The sequence below is a fragment of the Chiloscyllium plagiosum genome, chromosome 4 (assembly GCF_004010195.1).
Source record: "Chiloscyllium plagiosum isolate BGI_BamShark_2017 chromosome 4, ASM401019v2, whole genome shotgun sequence".
NCBI classification, from domain to species: Eukaryota; Metazoa; Chordata; class Chondrichthyes; order Orectolobiformes; family Hemiscylliidae; genus Chiloscyllium; species Chiloscyllium plagiosum.
The window spans coordinates 127,329,346-127,350,163 of NC_057713.1; the positions used below are offsets into that span (position 1 = coordinate 127,329,346).

General features: G+C 39.1%; 1 protein-coding gene across 6 annotated transcripts in view; it reads left to right on the forward strand.

Annotated features, from left to right (window-relative positions):
- The window catches only part of si:ch211-171b20.3, a 151,967-nt gene that overhangs the window by 61,613 nt on the left and 69,536 nt on the right, over positions 1–20,818 (forward strand). For 5 of the 6 annotated variants that reach the window (XM_043689185.1, XM_043689181.1, XM_043689180.1 and 2 more), the window contains exons 3-4: positions 16,308–16,359; positions 16,439–16,518. The exons of the other annotated variant lie outside the window; for it this stretch is intronic. In XM_043689185.1, the coding sequence (XP_043545120.1) occupies positions 16,308–16,359; positions 16,439–16,518 (132 nt within the window). The remainder of the gene's footprint in view (positions 1–16,307; positions 16,360–16,438; positions 16,519–20,818) is intronic. 6 annotated transcript variants of the gene reach the window in all.

A 20,818-nucleotide genomic window follows, 5' to 3' on the forward strand; every position in this document is an offset into this window, starting at 1 on the left:
TGGCTCAAAGGTAGAAGACAGAGGGTGGTGGTAGAGGGTTGTTTTTCAGATTGGTGGCTTGTGACCAGTGGAGTGCCAGAAGGATCAGTGCTGGGTCCACTACTTTTCGTCATTTGTATTAAGGATTTGGATGTGAACTTAAGAAGTATAGTTTGTAAGTTTGCAAATGACACCAATATTGGAGGTGTAGTGGACAGTGAAGAAGGTTACCTCTGATTACAACGGGATCTTGATCAGATGAGCCAATGGGCTGAGGATTAGCAGATGAAGTTTAATTTAGATAAATGCGAGGTGCTGCATTTTGGGAAAGCAAATGTTAGCAGGACTTATACACTTTATGGTAAGATCCTAGGGGAGTGTTGCTGAACAAAGAGACCTTGGAGTGCAGGTTCATAGCTCCTTGAAAGTAGAGTCGCAGGTAGATAGGATCGTGAAGGCGGCATTTGGTATGCTTTCCTTTATTGGTCAGAATATTGAGTACAGGAGTTGGGAGGTCATGTTGTGGCTGTGCAGGACATTGGTTAGGCCACTTTTGGAATATTGCGTGCAATTGTGGTCTCCTTCCTATCGGAAAGATGTTGTGAAACTTGAAAGGGTTCAGAAAAGATTTACAAGAATGTTAGGAGAAAGTGAGGACTATAGATGCTGGAGATCAGAGTCACAAGAGTGTAGTAGTGGAAAAGCACAGCAGGTCAGTCAGCATCTGAGGAGCAGGAGAATCGACATTTCGGGCATAAGCCTGATGAAGGGCTTATGTCCAAAACATCTATTCTCCTGCTCCTCGGATGCTGCCTAACCTGCTGTGTTGCCAGGGTTGGAGGATTTGAGCTGTAGGGAGAGGTTGAATAGGCTGGGCCTGTTTTCCCTGGAGTATCGGAGGGGTGACTTTATAGACATTTATAAAATCATGAGGGGCATGGATAAGGTAAATAGACAAAGTCTTTTCCCTGTGGTGGGGGGAGTCTAGTACTCGAGGGCATAGGTTTAGGGTGAGAGGGGAAAGACCTAAGCGGCAACTTTTTCACACAGAAATTGGTACGTGTGTGGAATGAGCTGTTAGAGGAAGTGGTGGAGGCTAGTACAATTGTAATATTTAAAAGGCATCTGGAAGAGTATGCGAATAGGAAGGGTTTGGAAGGATATGGCTGGGTGCTGGCAGGTGGGACTAGATTCGGTTGGGATATCTGGTTGGCATGAACGAGTTGGACCAAAAGGTCAGTTTCCGTGCTGTACATCTCCATGACTCTATGACTTAACCTAGTCAAAAGTCCCAATACGGATTCTCTAGTTCTGAATAAAACCGATAGCATTTCAGAATTAGAGAAGGCTTGGGGTTGAAATAACTAACTAAATCTGTCAACTCTTGAAAGTATCTGGTGCCTTAAGGAAAGTAAAGCTCCTAATAACCAATAGTGCTGTGGATCTGCAAGCAGTCAGAAGGATTACTCGTTGCTTTTCTTCCGCCCCAATGTCATTGCCTAGAAAAAAACAACACTTTTTTCCGCATTGTGGGCCCAGTCTTCGACAGCAGGATTTAATGAGTCATGTTTCACAAATAAAGGCACGATGCCAGAAATGCATACCCCAACTCACAGATGATTGTTGTGAGCAAGTTTTCTTCAGGCAAGTACTGTTTTCTCCATTCGCCACTGAAGTAACTGCACAGAGGCTGGTATCCCATCACCAAGTCACCCTTTATTTCCACGTGTAAAGTACATGGGCTCTGATGTAGCCAGTCGAAGAGTGTGGCCCTGGAAAAGCACAGCCGGTCAGGCAGCATCCGAGGAGCAGGAGAATTGACGTTCAGGCATAAGCGCTTCATAAAGAATGAGGATGAAGAGCTTATGCCTGAAACGTTGGTTCTCTTGCTCCTCTGATGCTGCCTGACTGGCTGTGCTTTTCCAGCGCCACATTCTTTGACTCTGATCTCCAGCATCATCAGTCCTCACTTTTTCCTAGCTCAGAGCCAGTCCCTAGAATGAGGAGACTCTGAATCATCTGTCTATATCTGCCAGCCAGGACTCCCTGATCGCTCCAGTTAACAACCCCGTTCAAAGATGTCTCAGTCCATGAGATCAATCTGGCCCTCATTCCAATCATTACTCTACTAAATTGATACAAGAAGTTGAACTTTTCCGCATACATGCATTAGGACTAGGATGTAAGAAACAGAGTTGAAAGGAAATTATACAGCATTATACAAGGGTGCTGTTTGTTATTTTATAATTCCAGCTGATGTCACTACTAAACAAATGAGGTCATATTGATGGATCATATTTTGTTTTTTATTTTAATTTAACATTAACAAGTCATTCACTGGAGTGCAAGTGTGCTAGGATGCAGATTAGGATTCAATAATTAAGTTTAAGTGAAAGAAAGAAAACTAAAATAAACCAAATTAAGTTTTTTAAACACTCAGCAAAGCAGAATCCCATCCACTCCCATTACTATCACTTAATCAAAGTCTAGAGAAACTTTTCTTCTTTATCAATCCAGAAGAGTCCCTTCAAGCCATGGAGTATGTACTGACTAAAATCTAAATCTATGCCCAGCACTTGGCCCATAGCCTTGAATGTTATGACACTTAAGATGCTCTTTTCAGTACCTTTTATAGGCTGTGAGGTTTTCCACCTCAATTACCCTCCCAGGCAGTGCATTCCAAACCCCTCCGAGTGAAAAATATTTATCCTCAAATTCCTTCTAAACCTCCTCCCTTTCAGTTCAAAAATGTGCCCCCTTTTTGACCCTTCAAATGACTGAAACAGCTGCATTCTATCCATCCTGTCCATGCTCCAGATAATCTTATACATCATAATCAGGTTACTTCCCGGCCTTCTCTGCTGTAAACAGAACAACTCGAGCTTATTCAGGATCACTAAACCCAAAACATTGACTATGTTTTCTCTCCATAGATATGGCCAAACCCGCTGAGTTTCTCCAGCTATTTTGTTTTTGTTTCTGAGCTTATCTATCCTTTCTTCATGCTCCATGCTGAGCAATATCCTCGTAAATCTCCTCTACACCCCTTCCAGTGCAATCATGTTCTCCTTGTGGTGCAGTGGCCAGAACTGCAAACAGTTCTCTAGCTGTGGCCTAACTAAAGTCCTATATGACTCCAACATAACTTCCCTGTTTTTAATAATCTATGCCACAACTAAGCAAGGCAAGTGTTCCATCAGCTGCCTTAACTACCATATTTGCCTGCCCTGTAATCTCCAGGGATTATGGGTAAGCACCCCAAGATCCCCCTGAACCTGTGAGCTTCCTAGTATTCTGCCATTTATTGAGTGCAGGTAGTTCTTCTATAACATGATGGTTGCATTCTTGTGCAACCACGTATTATAGAAAAATTGCACTTTAGTAACAGCGCTTAAAGTAGCCTCCAGTAACCTAAGACCTTCTTCCTTACTGTGTACCACCTGATCAATCTCTGCATTATCGGAAAACTTACTTAACATGCTTCCACATTTTCTTCTACATAGTTTATATAGATTGCAAACAATAAGGGGCCTAGAACTGATTCTATTGCATGTCACTGGGTACAGGCCTCTTAAACAACCTTCTCCCACCACCCTCTATCTCCAGCCACTCGGCTAATTTTGGATCAAATTTGCTAAATTACCTTGGATCTCATGTGTTATTAACTTCCTTATTAATGTCCCATGTGGGACCTTGTCAAAGCAATGTTGAAATCCATATAACCTGCATCAACTGCAGAAACCTCAGCTGTACACCTGGTCGCACCTCAAAAATTTCAATCAAAGTTGTTAAACACGATCTCTCTCTGATACTATGCTGAGTATCCCTGAACAAACCTTGCCTCACCAAATCGGAGAGTTGTCTCCTTCAAAATTTTCTCCAGTAGTTTCCCTACCACCGATGTGCAACTTCACTGGTCTGTAATTCCTTGGTTTATCCCCACCACATTTCTTGAAAGGTTAAACTATATTAGCTGTCTTCCAGCACTCTGTCACTTGCCCGGGGCCAGACATAAATTAAAAATTTGGGTCACAGCCTCTGTAATTTCCACCCTCAACTGCCACAGTCACCTGGGGTGCGACTCATTTGACCTTACCACTCATTCCATTTTAAGCCCATCAAATCCTCTGATACCCCTTCAATCCCTATGCCAAACCGCTCAAGAACTTTATAGCCCCTCTTCCTGAATTCTGTACCTATATTCTTCTCCAAAATGAAGATAGATGTGAAGTACTCGTTTAACTTCCAGCTCCACATCCAATTTTCCTTTTGGTCCCTCATGTGCCTTACTCTTTCCCTAGTTATCCTCTTCCCCTTGATATGCTTGTGAAATAATCTTACACACCAGTGTTTTCTTATGCCCCCTTTGCTCTCCCAATTGCTTTCTTAAGTTTATCCTTGCACTTTATATAGTCCACAAGGGCCTGCATTGATTTGCTCCCTTTGTACTTATTAAAAGCCTCTCTTTTCCTTCCTCCATCAATAGGTTGACTGCTTTTCCATTTTGGTACTGAGAGATGTAAAGCTGTTTCCCTTGAGTGCTGAGAGCTTAGGCTTTTCCAGTCCTTTAGTAATCTGACTTTAGTAATCTGCAGAATTCTCAGCAAACATTCTGGGTCTGTCAGTTTTCACAAACTGAGATAAACTATTACCTTACTGCTCTGAACCATCTCCTTTTCTGGGAGAAACTATCCTTGTATGTGACCTAAGTCTGTTCTTCTTCAAACTGAATAAAAAACTTTCCCACCTCTGAGATTTCTAAACTAAAATGAATAATTTATTATATACTAAATCCAAAAGCCAGCGAACACATTCCAATGTTTTATCTTTCCTTCCTAAAGCCCCAGGATATGAGAAACATTCCATTAAATTTCCAGAAAACCTACTGATATCTGCTCTCTGACACATACTGATTCAAAACCATGGTAATGAAAAGACTGATGTAGCTATTTGATAAAACTATTTGTACAAAGAGACCAACACCTATATGCCACCAGTTTAAAATCCAAACTTTGCTAAACATGTGAGACACCTTTCATCAGACTTTGGCCATTATTAGTATGGAGATGAGATAGATTGTTAGCCCTTAACTTTCCTGAGAGTCCAAATGTGGTGTTCATATCTCAGTTTGATCTTTATTTGTATACCTGAGACAAAAATATAATAATGTTTTGGTGGTACAAAACTTAACCATTGCTAAAAGGGGACAAGATGTCAAAAGATCTATCATGAGATCTGCCTTAATTATATCTGCCATTTAATGTGCAATCGTGTTTTCAACCGTAGTTTGACTCTTAATTCATGTTTACCAACGTTAGGTCTGGAGGTTAGAGAAAAAAAAGTGTTGGTTATTGGTTTACTGAAATATAATGAAATGTCTCATGTTTGTTTCAAACAGTAGTATATTTTGCCCTTTATTCTCTTAATAAGTAACTGAGATTTCATCTTCTTTAATCAAAAATTTACTGGTCTTTAACCAGATTGTATTCAGTTTTGGGAAACTGGTCTGAGATCATACAAACAGATTAATTAGGAGCAGAGTAGATAATTTGGCCTCTCAAACCTACTCCACCATTCAATAAGATGATACATGGTTGATCTGTTCATGTTCAAATTCCACATTCCAATCGACACCTAACAACCGTTGATTACCTTGGCGAACAAGAATCTACTTCCACCTTAAAAAGTCTTCGAAGACCTTTCTTCCACTGCCTTCTAAGGCAGGGTGTTTCAAAGCCACACAACCCTCTGAGGGAGAAATCAATCTCCTCATCTCTGCCATATAAGGGCAAACCATAATTTTAAAACAGTGGCCCTTGGTGCTGAACTTGCCTACAAGAGTACATGTCTTATTTATTTCCACCTCGTCAAGATTGTTCAGGTTCTTATATACTTGAGTCAAGTCACCTCTCACTGCCATAAACTGCAATGAAAACAAACCCAGTCTTTCCAACCATTATTCAAAAGACAACTATTCATTCCAGGTGTCAATCTAGGAAACCTCATATGAACCATCTCCAATATATTTATACATCTTTAATTATTCAGATTTTTATAATTTTGAAAACAATACCCTGCATTTACATAACACTTATAAATCAATCTACTTTACAGGAGTGCTATCATGGAAAATTTGACACTGAGCAATGTGCAACAATGTGAGGCGAAAAGCTTAACAAGGAGGCATGTTTTAAGATGTCTTAAAAGCAAGGAAGATAATTAGAAAATTGGAGAGATTCAGAGATGAAATTCCAGAGTTTACATTCTTGGAAATGGAAGACACAGCTGGCAAATGGTACAGTGATTAAAATGGGTAATGGTAAAGCAGCCAGTTTTGACAGTATTAGACAGGAACTTTCAAAAGTTGATTGGGAGAGGCTATTTGCAGGTAAAAGGACAGTTGGGAAGTGGGAGTCCTTTATGAATGACATAACAAAAGTTCAGAAACAGTATGTTCTGGTTAGTGTGAAGGGTAAGGCTGGTAGGGAATGCCGGACGAATAAAGAAAATGAGGTTGGTCAAAAAAAAAGAGGCATTTTACTGGTATAGACTGTGATCGAGGTAATACCTAGAAGAGTATAAGGGTAGTAGGATTATACTTCAGAGGGAAATCAGGAGGGCAAAAAGGTGACATGAGATAGCTTTGACAAATAGGGTTATGGAGAATCCAAAGAGATTCTATAAATACATTTAGGCCAAAAGAGTAACTGGAGAGAGAATAATACCTCTTAAAGATCAATAAGGGTGTTTATGTGTGGACCACAGGAGATGGGTGAGATACTAAGCAAGTATTTTGCATCAGTATTTAATGTACAACAGGGCATGGAGAGAACTTGAGGAAATAAATAGTGATAGCTTGAAAAGTGCCCATATTATAGAAGAGGAGGTGCTGGAGGTCTTAAAATGCACAAAGATAGTTAAAGCCCTGGGACCTAATCGTGTGTTTCCCAGAACTTTGTGGGAGGCTATGGAAGAGATTGTTGGGTCCCTTGCTGAGATATTTGTATCATGATAGCCACGGGTGAGGTGCAAGAAGATTAGAGGTTGGCTAATATAGTACATTATTTAAGAAAGGCAGCAAGGAAAAGCCAGAGAGCTATAGACCGGTGAGCCTTACATCAGTGGTAAGTAAATTGTTGGAGGGGATTCTGAGGGACTAGATTGACATGCATTTGGAAAGGCAAGAACTGATTAGGGCTAGTCAGCATGGCATTGTGCATTGGAAATCATGTCTCAATAAGTTGAATGAGTTTTCTGAAGTGGTGACAAAGGAGATTGTTAAAGAACATAAGAAATAAGTGCATGAGTAGGCCATCTGGTCCCTCGAGCCTGCTTGGCCTTTGAATAAGATCATGGTTGATCTTTTTGTCGAAAAATGTGGTGCTGGATAAACATAGCAGGCCAGGCAGTATCCAAGGAGCAGGAAAATTGATGTTTCAGGCATAAGCCCATCTTCAGGAATGAGGCTGGTGTGCTAAGCGGGCTGATCGCAGCAGTCTTTACTGCTCATTGATTTTATAAAATCATTAAATTGTATATTGGTTTTCGTAGTCTTACTCCAGAGATAATTGAGTTTCAAGGAAATAGTCATTGCTGTCCCATGATGATTCTGATGATTTGCCTAAAAATCATTCAGTCATAAATTCGAGGTTTTGAATTTTTAAAATTCTCTGTTTTTAGTGAATAATTGTGTTGCTGACTGGTGCAGAATGCCCAATACTAGACAAATATAATATACCCATTTTTACAATAGAATGGAGAAAGATTTTCCTTGGATTATGACGCTTCCTGCTCCTTGGCCATTCGATCATCTAAGGAAAGCTGAATTAGTGGACTTTAAGTGTCGATAGCTCCTGGGGATTGGACCCTTGAACAAATTGAGCGAGTGGGCAAATATGACACGTTAGTGTAATGTGGATAACTATGTTGTCCATTTCAGTCAGGCGAAACACTGGTTAAGGTACAAAGGGACCTAAGTGCCCTTGTACACTAGTCATTGCAAGCAAGCATGCAGGTGCAGCAAACTGGTGGAAAGGAAGATGTTATGTTACCCTTCGTTGCAAAACGATTTGAGTAAAGAAGCAAGGATATCTTACCGCAATAAAAATAGAAATTGCAGGGGAAACTTAAGTATGGCAGCATCTGGAGAGAGAAAGCAGAGTTAACGTTTTGAGTAGAGTGATCCTTCAGAATTAGATTAGATTCCCTACAGTGGAAACAGGCCCTTCGGCCCAACCAGTCCACACCGACCCTCCAAAGAGTAACCCACCGAGACCCATTTCCCTCTGACTAATGCACCTAACACTATGGGCAATTTAGCATGGCCAACTCACCTGACCTGCACATCTTTGGAATGTGGGAGGAAACTGGAGCATCCGGAGAAAACCCACGCAGACACGAGGAGAATGGGCAAATTCCACACAGACATTCGCCCGAGGCTGGAATCGAACCTGGGTCCCTGGCGCTGTGAGGCAGCAGTGCTAACTACTAAGCCACCGTGCCACCCTTCATTGTTAGGAATTTAGGGGAATTGCAGTCTACGCAGTCTCTCCTCAATGGTAGGGAAAGTATGAGAGAAAGTTCACAAGGAGAGAATTACTCTATACTTGGAGAGACCGGATTTGATCAGGTATATTGAGCATGGCTTTGTCAGAGGGAGAATAAAAGTAATAGGAGCAGGAGTAAGCCATCTGACCCCTTGTGCCTGCTCCACATTCAATAAGATCATGGCTGACCTTTTCAAGGAGTCATCTCTACTTAATCGCCCGCTCACCATAATCCTCAATTCTCTTACTGTTCAAATATCTATCTTTGCCTTAAAAACATTCAACGAGGTAGCCTCAACTGCTTCACTGGGTAGGGAATTCAACAGATTAAAAATTCTTTTGAGTGAAGAAATTCTTCCTCAATTCAATCCTAAACCTGTTCCCACTTATTTTGAGGTTATGTCCTCTAGTTCTAGTTTCATATACCAGTGGAAACCGCCTTCCTGCTTCTATCATATCTATTCCCTTCATAATTTTATATGTTTCTATAAGATGCCCCTGCATTCTTCTAAATTCCAATGAATATAGTCACAGTCTACTCAATCTCTTCTTATTCGCCAGTCCTCTGAACTCCAGACTTAACCAAGTGAATCTCCTCTGCAGTGTCAGTACATCTTTTCTCGAGTAAGGAGACCAAAACTCTACACAGTACTCCAGGTGTGACTCACCATCACCCTATACAGTGGCAGCATTACCTCCCTGTTTTTAAACTCCATCCCTCTAACAATAAAGGACAATATTCCATTTGCCTTCCTAATTGTTTGTTGCATCTGCAAACCAAATTTTTGTGATTCATGCACAAGGGCACCCAGGTCCCCCTGCACAGCAATGTGTGCAGTTTTTCATGATTTTAAATAATTGTTCATTTTGTTGTTGGTCCTACCAAAATGGATGACCTCACATTTACTAACATTGTACTTCCTCTGCCAGGCCCTTGCCCACTCACTTAACCTACCTATATCCCTCTGCAGACTGTGTCCTCTGCATACTGACTCTACCATTCATCTTCGTGTCATCTGCAAAGTTTGAGACACTAAACTTGGTCCCCAACTCCAAATCATCTATGTAAATTGTAAACAATTGCAGCCCCAGCAGCTATCCCTGAGCCATAACACTAGCCACTGATCGCCAACCAAAAAAGCACCCATTTTCCCCACCTTTGCTTTCTGTTAGTTACCGGTCCTCTATTCATGCTAATACATTACCTGTACTGCTGTGCACCTTCATCTTTTGTAGCAGTCTTTTGTGCAGCATTTTGTCAAATGCCTTCTGGAAATCCAGAAATACCACATCCACTGATTCCCCGCAGTTCACCATGCTCATAATTTCCTCAAAGAATTCCAGTAAATTAGTTAACTATGACCTGCCTTTCATGAACCTCTACTGCGTCTGCCCAATGGCACAGTTTTCTATCCAGATGTCTTGCTATTTCTTCCTTGATGACAATTTCAAGCATTATCACCGCTATACAAGTTAAGCTAACACACTTATGGTTACCTGCCTTTTGTCTACCTTTTTAAAACAGTGGCATTTGCTGTTTTCCAATCTGCCAGAACCACCCCAGAGTCCAGCAAATTTTGGTAAATTACCATGAGCACATTTGCTATTTCCTCTGCCATTCTTTTAGTACTCTGGGATGCATTTGATCAGAGCCAGGAGACTTGTCTATTGTTAGCTCCATTAGCTTGCCCAACACTACCTCTACAGTGATAATGGTTGTTTCTAGGTCCTCACATGCCATTGCCTCCATTTAATCAATTATTGGCATGTTATTTGTGTTTTCCACGATGAAGACCAGCACAAAATACCTGTTCGATGCCTCTGCCATTTTCTCATTTTCCATTATTAAATCCCATTTCTCATCCTCTAAAGGACCAATATTTGCTTGAGACACTCTTCTTCCATTTATGTATTTGCAGAAACATTTGTTATCTGTGTTTATATTCTGAGCTAGTTTATTTTCATGATCTATCTCACCGTTCTTTATAGTTTTGTTTATGGCTTTCTGTTGTCCTTTAAAGCATTCCTGATCCTCTAATTTCCGACTAATCTTTGCCACTTCATATGTTTTTAACTTTGAATTTGATACCTTCCTTTATTCCCTTAGTTATCCATGGCTGATCATCCATTTTCCTACAGTCTTCTCTTTTCACTGGTATAATTTTTTCTGAGCACTGTGAAAAATTGCTTTGAAAGTCCTCCACTGTTCCTTAATTGTCCCAGCATATAGTCTTTCCTGCCACTCTATCTTAGCCAACTCCTTCCTCATCCCAGAGGGATGGCAGAGCAGTAAACATTGTCTATACAGAATTCAGTAAACGTTCAACAAGATTCCGCATAGTAGACTGGTTGGAAAATTAGATCACGTGGGATTCAGAGAGCTAGCCAATTGGACACACAATTCACTTGAAGGTAGGAGACAAAGCGTGGTCATGGAAGGATGTTTTTCAGACCGGAAGCCAGTGACTAGTAGTGTGCCACAAGCATCAGTGCTATATCCACTGGTTTTCATCATTTTGTATAAATGATTTGGAAGTGAATATAGGAGGTATGGTTAGAAAGCTTGAGATTACACCAAAATAGGTGGTGTCGTGGGCAGTGAAGAAGGTTATCTCAGAACATAATGGAACCTTGACCAGATGGATCAATGGGCGAGGAGTGGCCAAAGTTTAATTTAGATAAATGTGAGGTGTTGCATTTTGGTAAGGCAAACCAGGGCAGGATTTATACAGTAAATGGTAAAGTCCTGTGTAGTGTTGCTGAACTTTGGGTGCAGGTGCATAGTTCCTTGAAAGTGGAATCGCAGTTAGGCAGGATGGTGAAGGTAGTGTTTGGCACACTTGCCTTCGTTGGTCATAACATTGAGCATAGGAGTGGGTTGTCATATTGTGGCTGTATAGGACATTGGTGAGGCAGTTTTAGAATACTGTGTGCAAATGTGGTCACCTTTCTGTGGAAGGATGTTATTGAATTTGAGAGGGTGCAGAAAGAATTTACAAGGATATTGCCAGGACAGGAGGGTTTGAGCTATCGAGAGAAGCTGAATGCATTTGGAGCATTGGAGACTGAGGCGTAACCTTCTAGAGGTTTGTATAATCATGAGAGGCGTGGATAGAGTGAATAATCAAGGTATTTTTCCTAGGGTGTGGGAGTCCATAACTAGACGGCATCAGTTTAAGGTGACAGAGGAAAGACAAAAAAGGGATCTGAGAGTTTACTTTTTCATGCAGAGGGTGTTGCGTGTCTGGATTAAGCTGCCAGAGGAAGTGGGGGAGGCAAATACAATTACATTTAAACGACATCTGAATAGGTGTAAGAATAGGAAGGTTTAGAGGGATATGGGCCAAATGCTGGCAAATGAGACGAGGTCAAATTGGGATGTCTGATCGGCGCAGATAAGTTAGACTGAAGGGTCTGTTTACGTGCTGTATGACTCTGACTCCCCAGTGTTTAATTTGAGGAAATTGTTGCTCACCCAATATTAGATGTTGGATAAACAGTCAGACAAGTTAGAGACAGAGGAGGGTTCAAAAGAGGTGGAGAGGAGGAAAACTGAGGTCTTGTGGCACAGTGCATCACATCCCTACCTCTGACCTAGAAGCTCCACATTGAAATGTCACTACAGGACTTAATGGCTAAGGAAAATGCATTCATAATGCAGTCAAAAAGATTGAGTAGCAATCTATAAACCCTTTCAACATATGCTAATGGCAGGATGTAAGAATCATAGAAATTCCTGGTCAACCATATGATAGAAAGTAAGTTGAAGTCTTTATCATCACTATTCATAGGTCCAGAAACACAGCAAACATATAATTATGCACTTTGCTACCTTTAGGTTGGGAGCAGGGAGTGGGATTTGATTGGCCCAAGTGATTTGATAGCTACAGTGTATCATGCTGGTGCCAACATCTAGCATTTGATCACCATTGAAGCTGGGGCGTGTTTAGGATGTGCCTGTTTGCATGGTAGATATTGTGGCGTTGTGAATCCGACCTGTCTTTTATTTAGCAAACTGAAGAACAAAGGGATGTAATGGGTATCATCAGCAGGTGAAATCTGATACCTTGATATCAGATAATGCCACTGACGACTAACATACAATTCAGAAATCAGAGATAATGGAGTAGCAGTGAAAAGAGAAGTCTTACATGGTGAATCTCTGTCTGAATAAATAGTAATGAACCCAAAATGTCCCATTGAACTATTCAACAGTGGAGAAATGTTTGGAGAAGAATTTTGTGGTCATTTGTATCCAAACTGCAGACAAATAGAGAAGAATGACTAGTGATATTTCAATTCAATTTTGTCACAATCAATTAGGATGCCATAAGTCATGTTTTTTGAGCTGGATCGGTACTGTGAAAATCTGATTAGAGAGATTCAAAGAAGAACTTCCAGTAAGTATGCCTTGGAATTTGGAGAAGAGAGAGAAGTTCAAGACAGTCAGTAGTTTTCAAGGACAGAAGAGTCATGGATTGTTTTTGCAGGCGAAGGGTGATGATGACAAATTTGAAAATGAGTTAGTCAGATGGTGAAGGATGGAATACTGAATTTATTGACTTGTAAGCTTTTATTTACAGCAGCATACATTGTATGGGATGCTGTTCCAATACCCAAAGTCATTCTTTCAGCTTTCTTTTGTGTATATATTTGGGCACAGACGTTCTCAATGAATACCCATCGTCCAATTACAACGAATGACCAGTTGATGTAGAGTTAACAAGACAGTCAGTTGTCAAAGAGAGAGAGAGACCATTAATAATGTCAGCTACCATGGAAGCCAGAAAGACAAGGTTAGGTGATTAACAGTTTAGTCAGGACAGGGTCTAGACAGTCATAGAGATGTATTGCATGGAAACAGACCCTTCAGTCCAATTCGTCCATGCTGACTAGATATCCTAAATTAATCTAGTCCCATTTCCCAGGACTTGGCCCAAATCCCTCTAAACTCTTCCTACTGATGTACCCATTCAAATGAGTTTTAAATGTCTCAGTTGTACCAGCTTCCATCATGGCAGTTCATTCCATAAACACACCATCCTTTGCATGAAAATAAAACTCCATAGGTCCCTTTTAAATCTTACCCCCCTCACCCCAAACCTATGCCGTCTAGTTCTGACTTTCCCAACCCAGGAAAAATACCTTGTCTATGCAATTTGGAAAGACAAATCATGGCAGGACCTTTACACTTAATTGTAAGGTTCTGGGGACTGTTGCTGAACAAAGAAACCTTTGAGTGCAGGTTTATTGTTCCTTGGAAAGTGGAGTATCTGGTAGATATGATAGTGAAGAGGTCATTTAGTATGCTTGCCTTTGTTGGTCAGAGCATTGAGTACAGGGATTGGGAGGTCATATTGCAGCTGTACAGGACATTGGATAGTCCACTTTTGGAATACAATTCTGATCTCCCTCCTATAGGAAGGATGTTGTGAAACTTGAAAGGCTTTAGAAAAGATTGACAAGGATGTTGCCAGGATTGGAAGGTTTGTGTTATCGTGGAGTAGAGAAGCTGTATGTTACATTTGCCTTTTTGGATGATCTTTGAGTAGTGCGGCATTTACTTGACACTGTTTTAGGTGGCCTACCCAGATGTGGCTATGAATGGCTGAACCAGTTGCTTATCAAAGATTTTCAACCTATCTCTTGGATTTAAGGGAATGATGGTGAAACTTGTACTACAGAGAGTGATTATAATGGGAGGAATTCATAAATGGGGCATCAAAAATGGTAGAGTCGGTGTGTGATTTTAGCACATCAACAGCTGCAGAAGTACCATAATGAATTAAAAGACAAAGATTAAATAGTTGAGAATTTGAGATTACAAAGTTAAATTACCTAAGGTTTATTTTCCAGGTTCAGGAATGCCATGTCTAATTTCTGCTAGGCACCTGAGAAATTTGACTAAACTCTCTTACATGCAGAAGGAAAGGAACTGATACAGTCCTATTCTTTATGTGACTTGGAATTTAATGAAATACTAAATGATAACATTTATAAAATTAAAATAACGAAATCTATGAGATATTGAAATAATAAAATACCTATAATGAGTGAATTGATTTGAAATTTTAATTCGACTGTACCCTTCCTTTTCAATATCCAGTCCACGACTTAACTGTAAATAGTTGAATTTATTTGTTTATTTCTGTTAGTCCATAATTGTCACATATTTTTAACCTGATTACTTAGTCTGTATATGAACGTTTCAGAGTAAGTCATGATATAGTTGGATTTTGAGGCTATAAAATAAAAATCATTTTAATGAAGTAGGTTTGAGAAGGGTGAAGGAAATTTTGTTAACAGAGAAATATAAAGAATTGGTCAGACACAGTCCTGTCAGTAAGGGCAGCGAGGCTGCAGAGGGTGCTCAGATTAAAGGAACTGACTCTGTAGGATACTTTATAAGTAGGGAGAGATTTAAAGCAGAATTCAGAAAATAGAGAACAGCAAGCATTCAAATGGAGATTGAAATCACCAAGGATGAGAAGCTGCTCACTGCAGAGATAGAGGGAAGTAAATAGGGAGTTGTTTATTTTTTGCAGTGTGTGGGGAAGTTGGCAATAAACAGGAATTTTAAGTGAAGGGGAACAAAATGAGATGCTTAGAAAATAAATTAGAAGACTATGAGAAAATATCAAGGGATTTAGAGGATAGGGCTACATTACTGTCACAATGGCTTGATCAAGACAAGTCGTAAAAGGTATAACCAGGTAGGGAAGTTTCAGTAAGAAGAAAAGTATCATCGCAGCCAGTTCTTCGTTGAGGCTGTAATGTCAATAAGATTGTACACAATAAAATTAGGATGGATAGGTCTTTTTAAACATGCGAAACAAAAAGTGAATGTATGTTCTAGTGGAAGCTGTGTAGGAGCAGCCAGAACAGAGTCAAAACTGGAACTGGTGAGAGGGACGGATAAGAGATTGGTGAGCTTAGCACCAGGCAGCCTGGAAGGGGGAAGAGAATAGAAAAAAGCACTTGAAGTTAGCTATTGTTTAGAAGGAGGTGATAAATATCATATTTGGACCTTTATGAGTATGCCAAGAAAGATATAAAGGAAAGCTGTACAGATATTTAAGAAGGTGCCAGGCTGGGATAGTGATAGGAGAGCAGTGAAAAAGTATATGAAGAGTATGTGCTAATGAGGATGGGTGACAAGAGGACAAGGATAGTTTTAATAAATAATGGAAAAGACATTAGTTACCTCTAATTTACTGAAGCTCTTCTTCCCTTTCATTCACATTTGAATGGAAGCACAAGTTAATATAAATCATACTTGTGTGTTTTGTAGTATCTTAATTTGTGTTGAACAATAAACCAGTCTCAACCAAAGTAAAAGGAATTATTATTATGTTAGGAAAGCGTTAACTAATTGCACACACTTGGTGAATGCTGATTTAATTTAAGAAACTAAGGAAATGAAGATGGTATAATTTAATGTGTCATGAATATTCAGTAATGCTGTAAAAATGTCCTCTTGAATACTTGCATATGTTGTGGTCAAACTGACCTGTACACACAAGTCCTAAATATGTTTTGTTTAATATGAATTGTAAATAAAGTAGTTAGCTGTCTTATTACTACTACTATGGTATTATTCTAATATAGAATTTCTTCTGTAGAGTACCTCACTTTCTCTCCAAGTTGATTGAACTTGCAATAGTGGAGTTGGAGTTCTATTTCACATCATTATAGGAAATAAGCAAGTAAAACATCCATTATGAAAATATTTATGACTGATGTGAAACTGTATTGGAAAAAAATGATGCCATCTTTTTTTAGAGCCACAAATGAAGAAAATGAAGTATCCAATCTCTTCATGTTTTGCAATGAGGTAAGTGTTATTATAATAAAATTTCAAAGTACATTTTAAAATGAATACAAACTTAATAACTGGATATACTATTTGTTAGGGATGTGAAGATGGCCTTCTTCATGATGCAAGGGAAAAGATGTCACATCCAGATAGAGGTTTTGCAACAATCCACACACGGTAAATGATGTTTCTATATTCTTTCTGTTTCGAAAGACAAATTATTAAATCAAGTTTAAGAACAGTAACTTGCATTTATAAAGTACAATTTAATGTGACAAATTCCCAAAGCGCTTTACAAACGTACACAAGGAAAGTTGTAAAGAGACGAGATTAAAAGAGTGATAGAATGTTTGATTAAAAGTGGGGAAGTTTCATCTGTTAGGGAATGCTCCTGGTCATTGTTGCTTGACCAAGACGGAGGTGATGGATGAATAGAACTTGTTATGAGACAGAATACAAGCAGCTGCATTTGGGGTTGAAAATAGGAAACCAATGAAGATAAGAGTTGAACTAGTAATAAATAGAAACAACAAAAGCTGGAGAACATTCTGGAAGTGAAAGTAAATATTCTTGTCAATAGATGCAAGGTGGGGTTTCAAGTTTAGTTGAGGACAGAAGAGCTGAAAATGTGTTGCTGGAAAAGCGCAGCAGGTCAGGCAGCATCCAAGGAACAGGAGAATCGACGTTTCGGGCATAAGCCCTTCTTCAGGAAAGGCCTGAAGGACAGAAGAGGCCAATAACCTTATAAACAATTTGGTTAGGTGTGAAGAATTAGTGGAGAGGTAAGGGAACAAAATTTGTAGTGTGGTGCAAAACTTATATTTTCAGTAACCTGATGTTAAAACTGAAGGAAATTGTAATTTGTCTAAGATTTGATTTTGGAATAGTGGAGATATGAAGGATCAAGAGAGTGTTGGAGAGGCAGATCTGAAGTGGTGAAAAGGTAGAGCTAGATATTATCAACATGTAGATGAAGGTTATTACAATGCTCATGATCAGTGATGCCCAATGGACAACATGTAGTTAAGGAGAGCTCATAAAGATCCTTCAAAGTGATGGTGTAGGGTAAGGAAAGAGAAGCCAATTCCGAAGCTGGAAAGGCTGAATTTAAATGATCAGTATGATTGGAAGAATAGAACCAAGAGGCTAGACAGGAGAGAAAACCACTGAATGAGATTGCTGCCGTGAACAGTTCATATGTATCCATCCTTTCAGAAATACTAATGTATCATGATTACAGTTATATGTATATAACTTATGTTGTCTAGGGGTTTTAATGCTTTAATAAAAAGACTGAAATTTAAAAATAATAATAATTCAGGATAAGTAGTATAGAAATAGGACTCAATGACTTAAAGAAGAAAAGGAATCTCGAAATAGCATATAGTGAGTGGTATCTTTGAGATAATAGGGATTATAGCAGCCATTTTGAAAGTGTTGAGATTATGTCTAAAGCTTAGAACTCAGAACATGAAATTTACTACTCAGCAGTGTTTAGAAATGGACGTTGAAAATAACATGTGACCGTCATAGATGAGTTAACTTTCAAGAAGTTTATAGTTGAGTGAGAAGATGAACAAGGAATTCAGCACAGCTAAGAATTAAGAATGAAGATGTGTAGTTTTACTTGAATAAAGTGTTCATGCGTGTTCTAAAAATTAAGATAAGCACTGTCAGCATTTTAAATGAAGATTGGCCTTCGTAGACATAGTAATTATTGATACACCAGTGAGTCCTTATTATTGTATTATGTTTTCTTTTGCTTACCACCTAAGTAAATGCTCCTCGGCTAAAGTATGGTTCCCAAAGCAATGATTCCCCATTGATACTGCCCCAGGTATCTATTCTTCATAAGTGATGTTAGATTGTAAATGGTTGGAGGCAGTTATACTATGGGGACTTTTTTGTTGAGTCCAATCTAACTTTTAATTGACGTACAAATATATATTTCCTGCAGACATCTCTGAAATATGATCAAGTTCAGAAATCCAGATTGATTGTTCTCCCATCCTAATCCACAGATGGGGTGATCAGTTTTAATGGCTTAATGCTATCCAAAATTCTGACCAACTAATTATGTAAAGAATTGTTATTAAATGTGGGATTTTCATGTATTGTATCATTAATTTATTGTAAGGAGCTGAATCACTCAAACATTTTTTATATTTTATGTACAAACATTTTAGGGTAAGAATTATTGCTAATATTAGGAGCTTAATAATTAATGTACTTATGTGACATTTTGATCCTGCTACTTTAATACCATATATAAGAAATTAATAAAATGTCTTGAAATAACATCACTTTAAAGGAAGCATTCCTCTGGTATTCTCACTGTTGGAACTATTCCCATACAGTCTTATATGGTAAAAGTTTTACTCACAATCACTATTTCCGTATAGTCTTACATGGCAAAATTATATCATCAATGACACCATGAATGATGACTGGAACTCCTAGTATTGTAAACTGGATTATACAGAGTCTAAACTTTCACCTTAAGCTATATAAGCAAAACAATTAGTAGAGAGCTGCTGAACTTGAATGTGATCTGACTTTGTTTTTGCTCGAGCTGTAGGACTGTAACTTCTCAGAAGTTGTCAATGTTCCATGTTTCACTGCATTTGAAGTTGCTCTTTGTACATATCTACAAGCAACATACCTAAATTCCATCACACCTCATTGTGTATTCTATTAAATAATGATGTATAAATATAACATTAAAAATCTCACAACACCAGGTTGTAGTCCAACAGGTTTATTTGGAAGCACTAGCTTTCAGAGCGCTGCTCCTTCATCAGGTAGGTGTGGAGCAGGACCTGCTCCAAGGAGAATAAATCCAATCTATCTAAACTTCTCTTGTATTTAAAATCCTTCATTCCTGATATCATTCTAGTAAATCTCTTTTGAACTCTTTCCAAGACTTTAATGTCCATCCTTAAGGTGCCCAGAACTGAAAATAATACTGCAAATGTGGTTTAATTATTAATTTGAAGAGGTGTACAATCACTTCCTTGCTTTCATACTCTGTGCCTCTATTTCTAAACCCAAGGACCCAATAAACTTGCTTAACAGCTATTTCATCTTGCCTAGCCACTTTCAGAGAATCATGTATGTGAACGCCAAGATCCCTCTGCTTCTGAACTCTCCTCAAAATTGTACCATTTGTTTGTGATATTAAGCAATGTGATCAAATAACTATTACATAGATAAATAATCGCAGTCATAAAGGCCAGGATCCAATTAAGCTACTTGGTTAAGTATTGAAGCATAATTTCAACATATTTTAGACAATATAATGCAAATTGGAACAAGAAACAGTAAATGTACGTACAATGTAGAGGTGTCCATTTGTAAAGGTGGGGACAAAAATAAATTTAGTTAACAATTAGAATATTTACAAAATCAACATGAAGAGGTAATCAAAAATGCTAACCAAAAACCAGGCTGCACCTAGATGACATTTGATTGTGGAATTGAAGTTGGTGCTTTATTTTTGGCAATGAACTAAGTTAAAAAATGTAATGAAGGCTACGCTGCCAACTCTCAACATTCATGGTTTCATAACATTGTGCGCCACATTTGCCAGTCTAGCACTAGATATAGTGGTTTTCTGAACAATATTTCTGTAGTAAAATGTAGGGATTTAAACATCTTCATTGGTTTTGATTAACTTTTACTTGGTGTGTATTTAGGAGGTAAAGGAGCAGTTACCATGGAAAGATATTTAATTGGGGTAAAGGAAATTATGATGCTATCAGACAGGAGTTGGGAAGTACAGATTGGGAGCAATTATTCCACAGAAAGGGCACAACAGACATATGAAAGCTGTTTAAGGAGCAGTTGTTGCAAGTGATGCACAAATTTGTTCCTATGAGAAAGGCAAGAAGGGGAAAGATTAAGGAGCCTTGGATGACAAGAAGGAGCCACAGAAAATGGGGGAGATACTGAATGAATATTTTGCATCAGTATTTACAATGGAAAAGGATATGGAAGATATAGACTGTAGGGAAATAGATGGTGACATCTTGCAAAATGTCCAGATTACAGAGGAGGAAGTGCTGGATGTCTTGAACGGTTAAAGGTGGATAAATCTCCAGGACCTGATCAGGTGTACCCGAGAACTCTGTGGGAAGCTAGAGAAGTGATTGCTGGGCCTCTTGCTGAGATATTTGTATCATTGATAGTCACGGGTGAGGTGCCGGAAGACTGGAGATTGGCAAACTTGGTGCCACTGTTTAAGGAGGGCGGTAAAGGCAAGCCAGGGAACTATAGACCAGTGAGCCTGACCTCGGTGGTGGGCAAGTTGTTGGAGGGAATCCTGAGGGACAGGATGTACATGTATTTGGAAAGGCAAGGACTGATTCGGGATAGTCAACATGGCTTTGTGCGTGGGAAATCATGTCTCACAAACTTGATTGAGTTGTTTGAAGAAACAAAGAGGATTGATGAGGGCAGAGTGGTAGATGTGATCTAT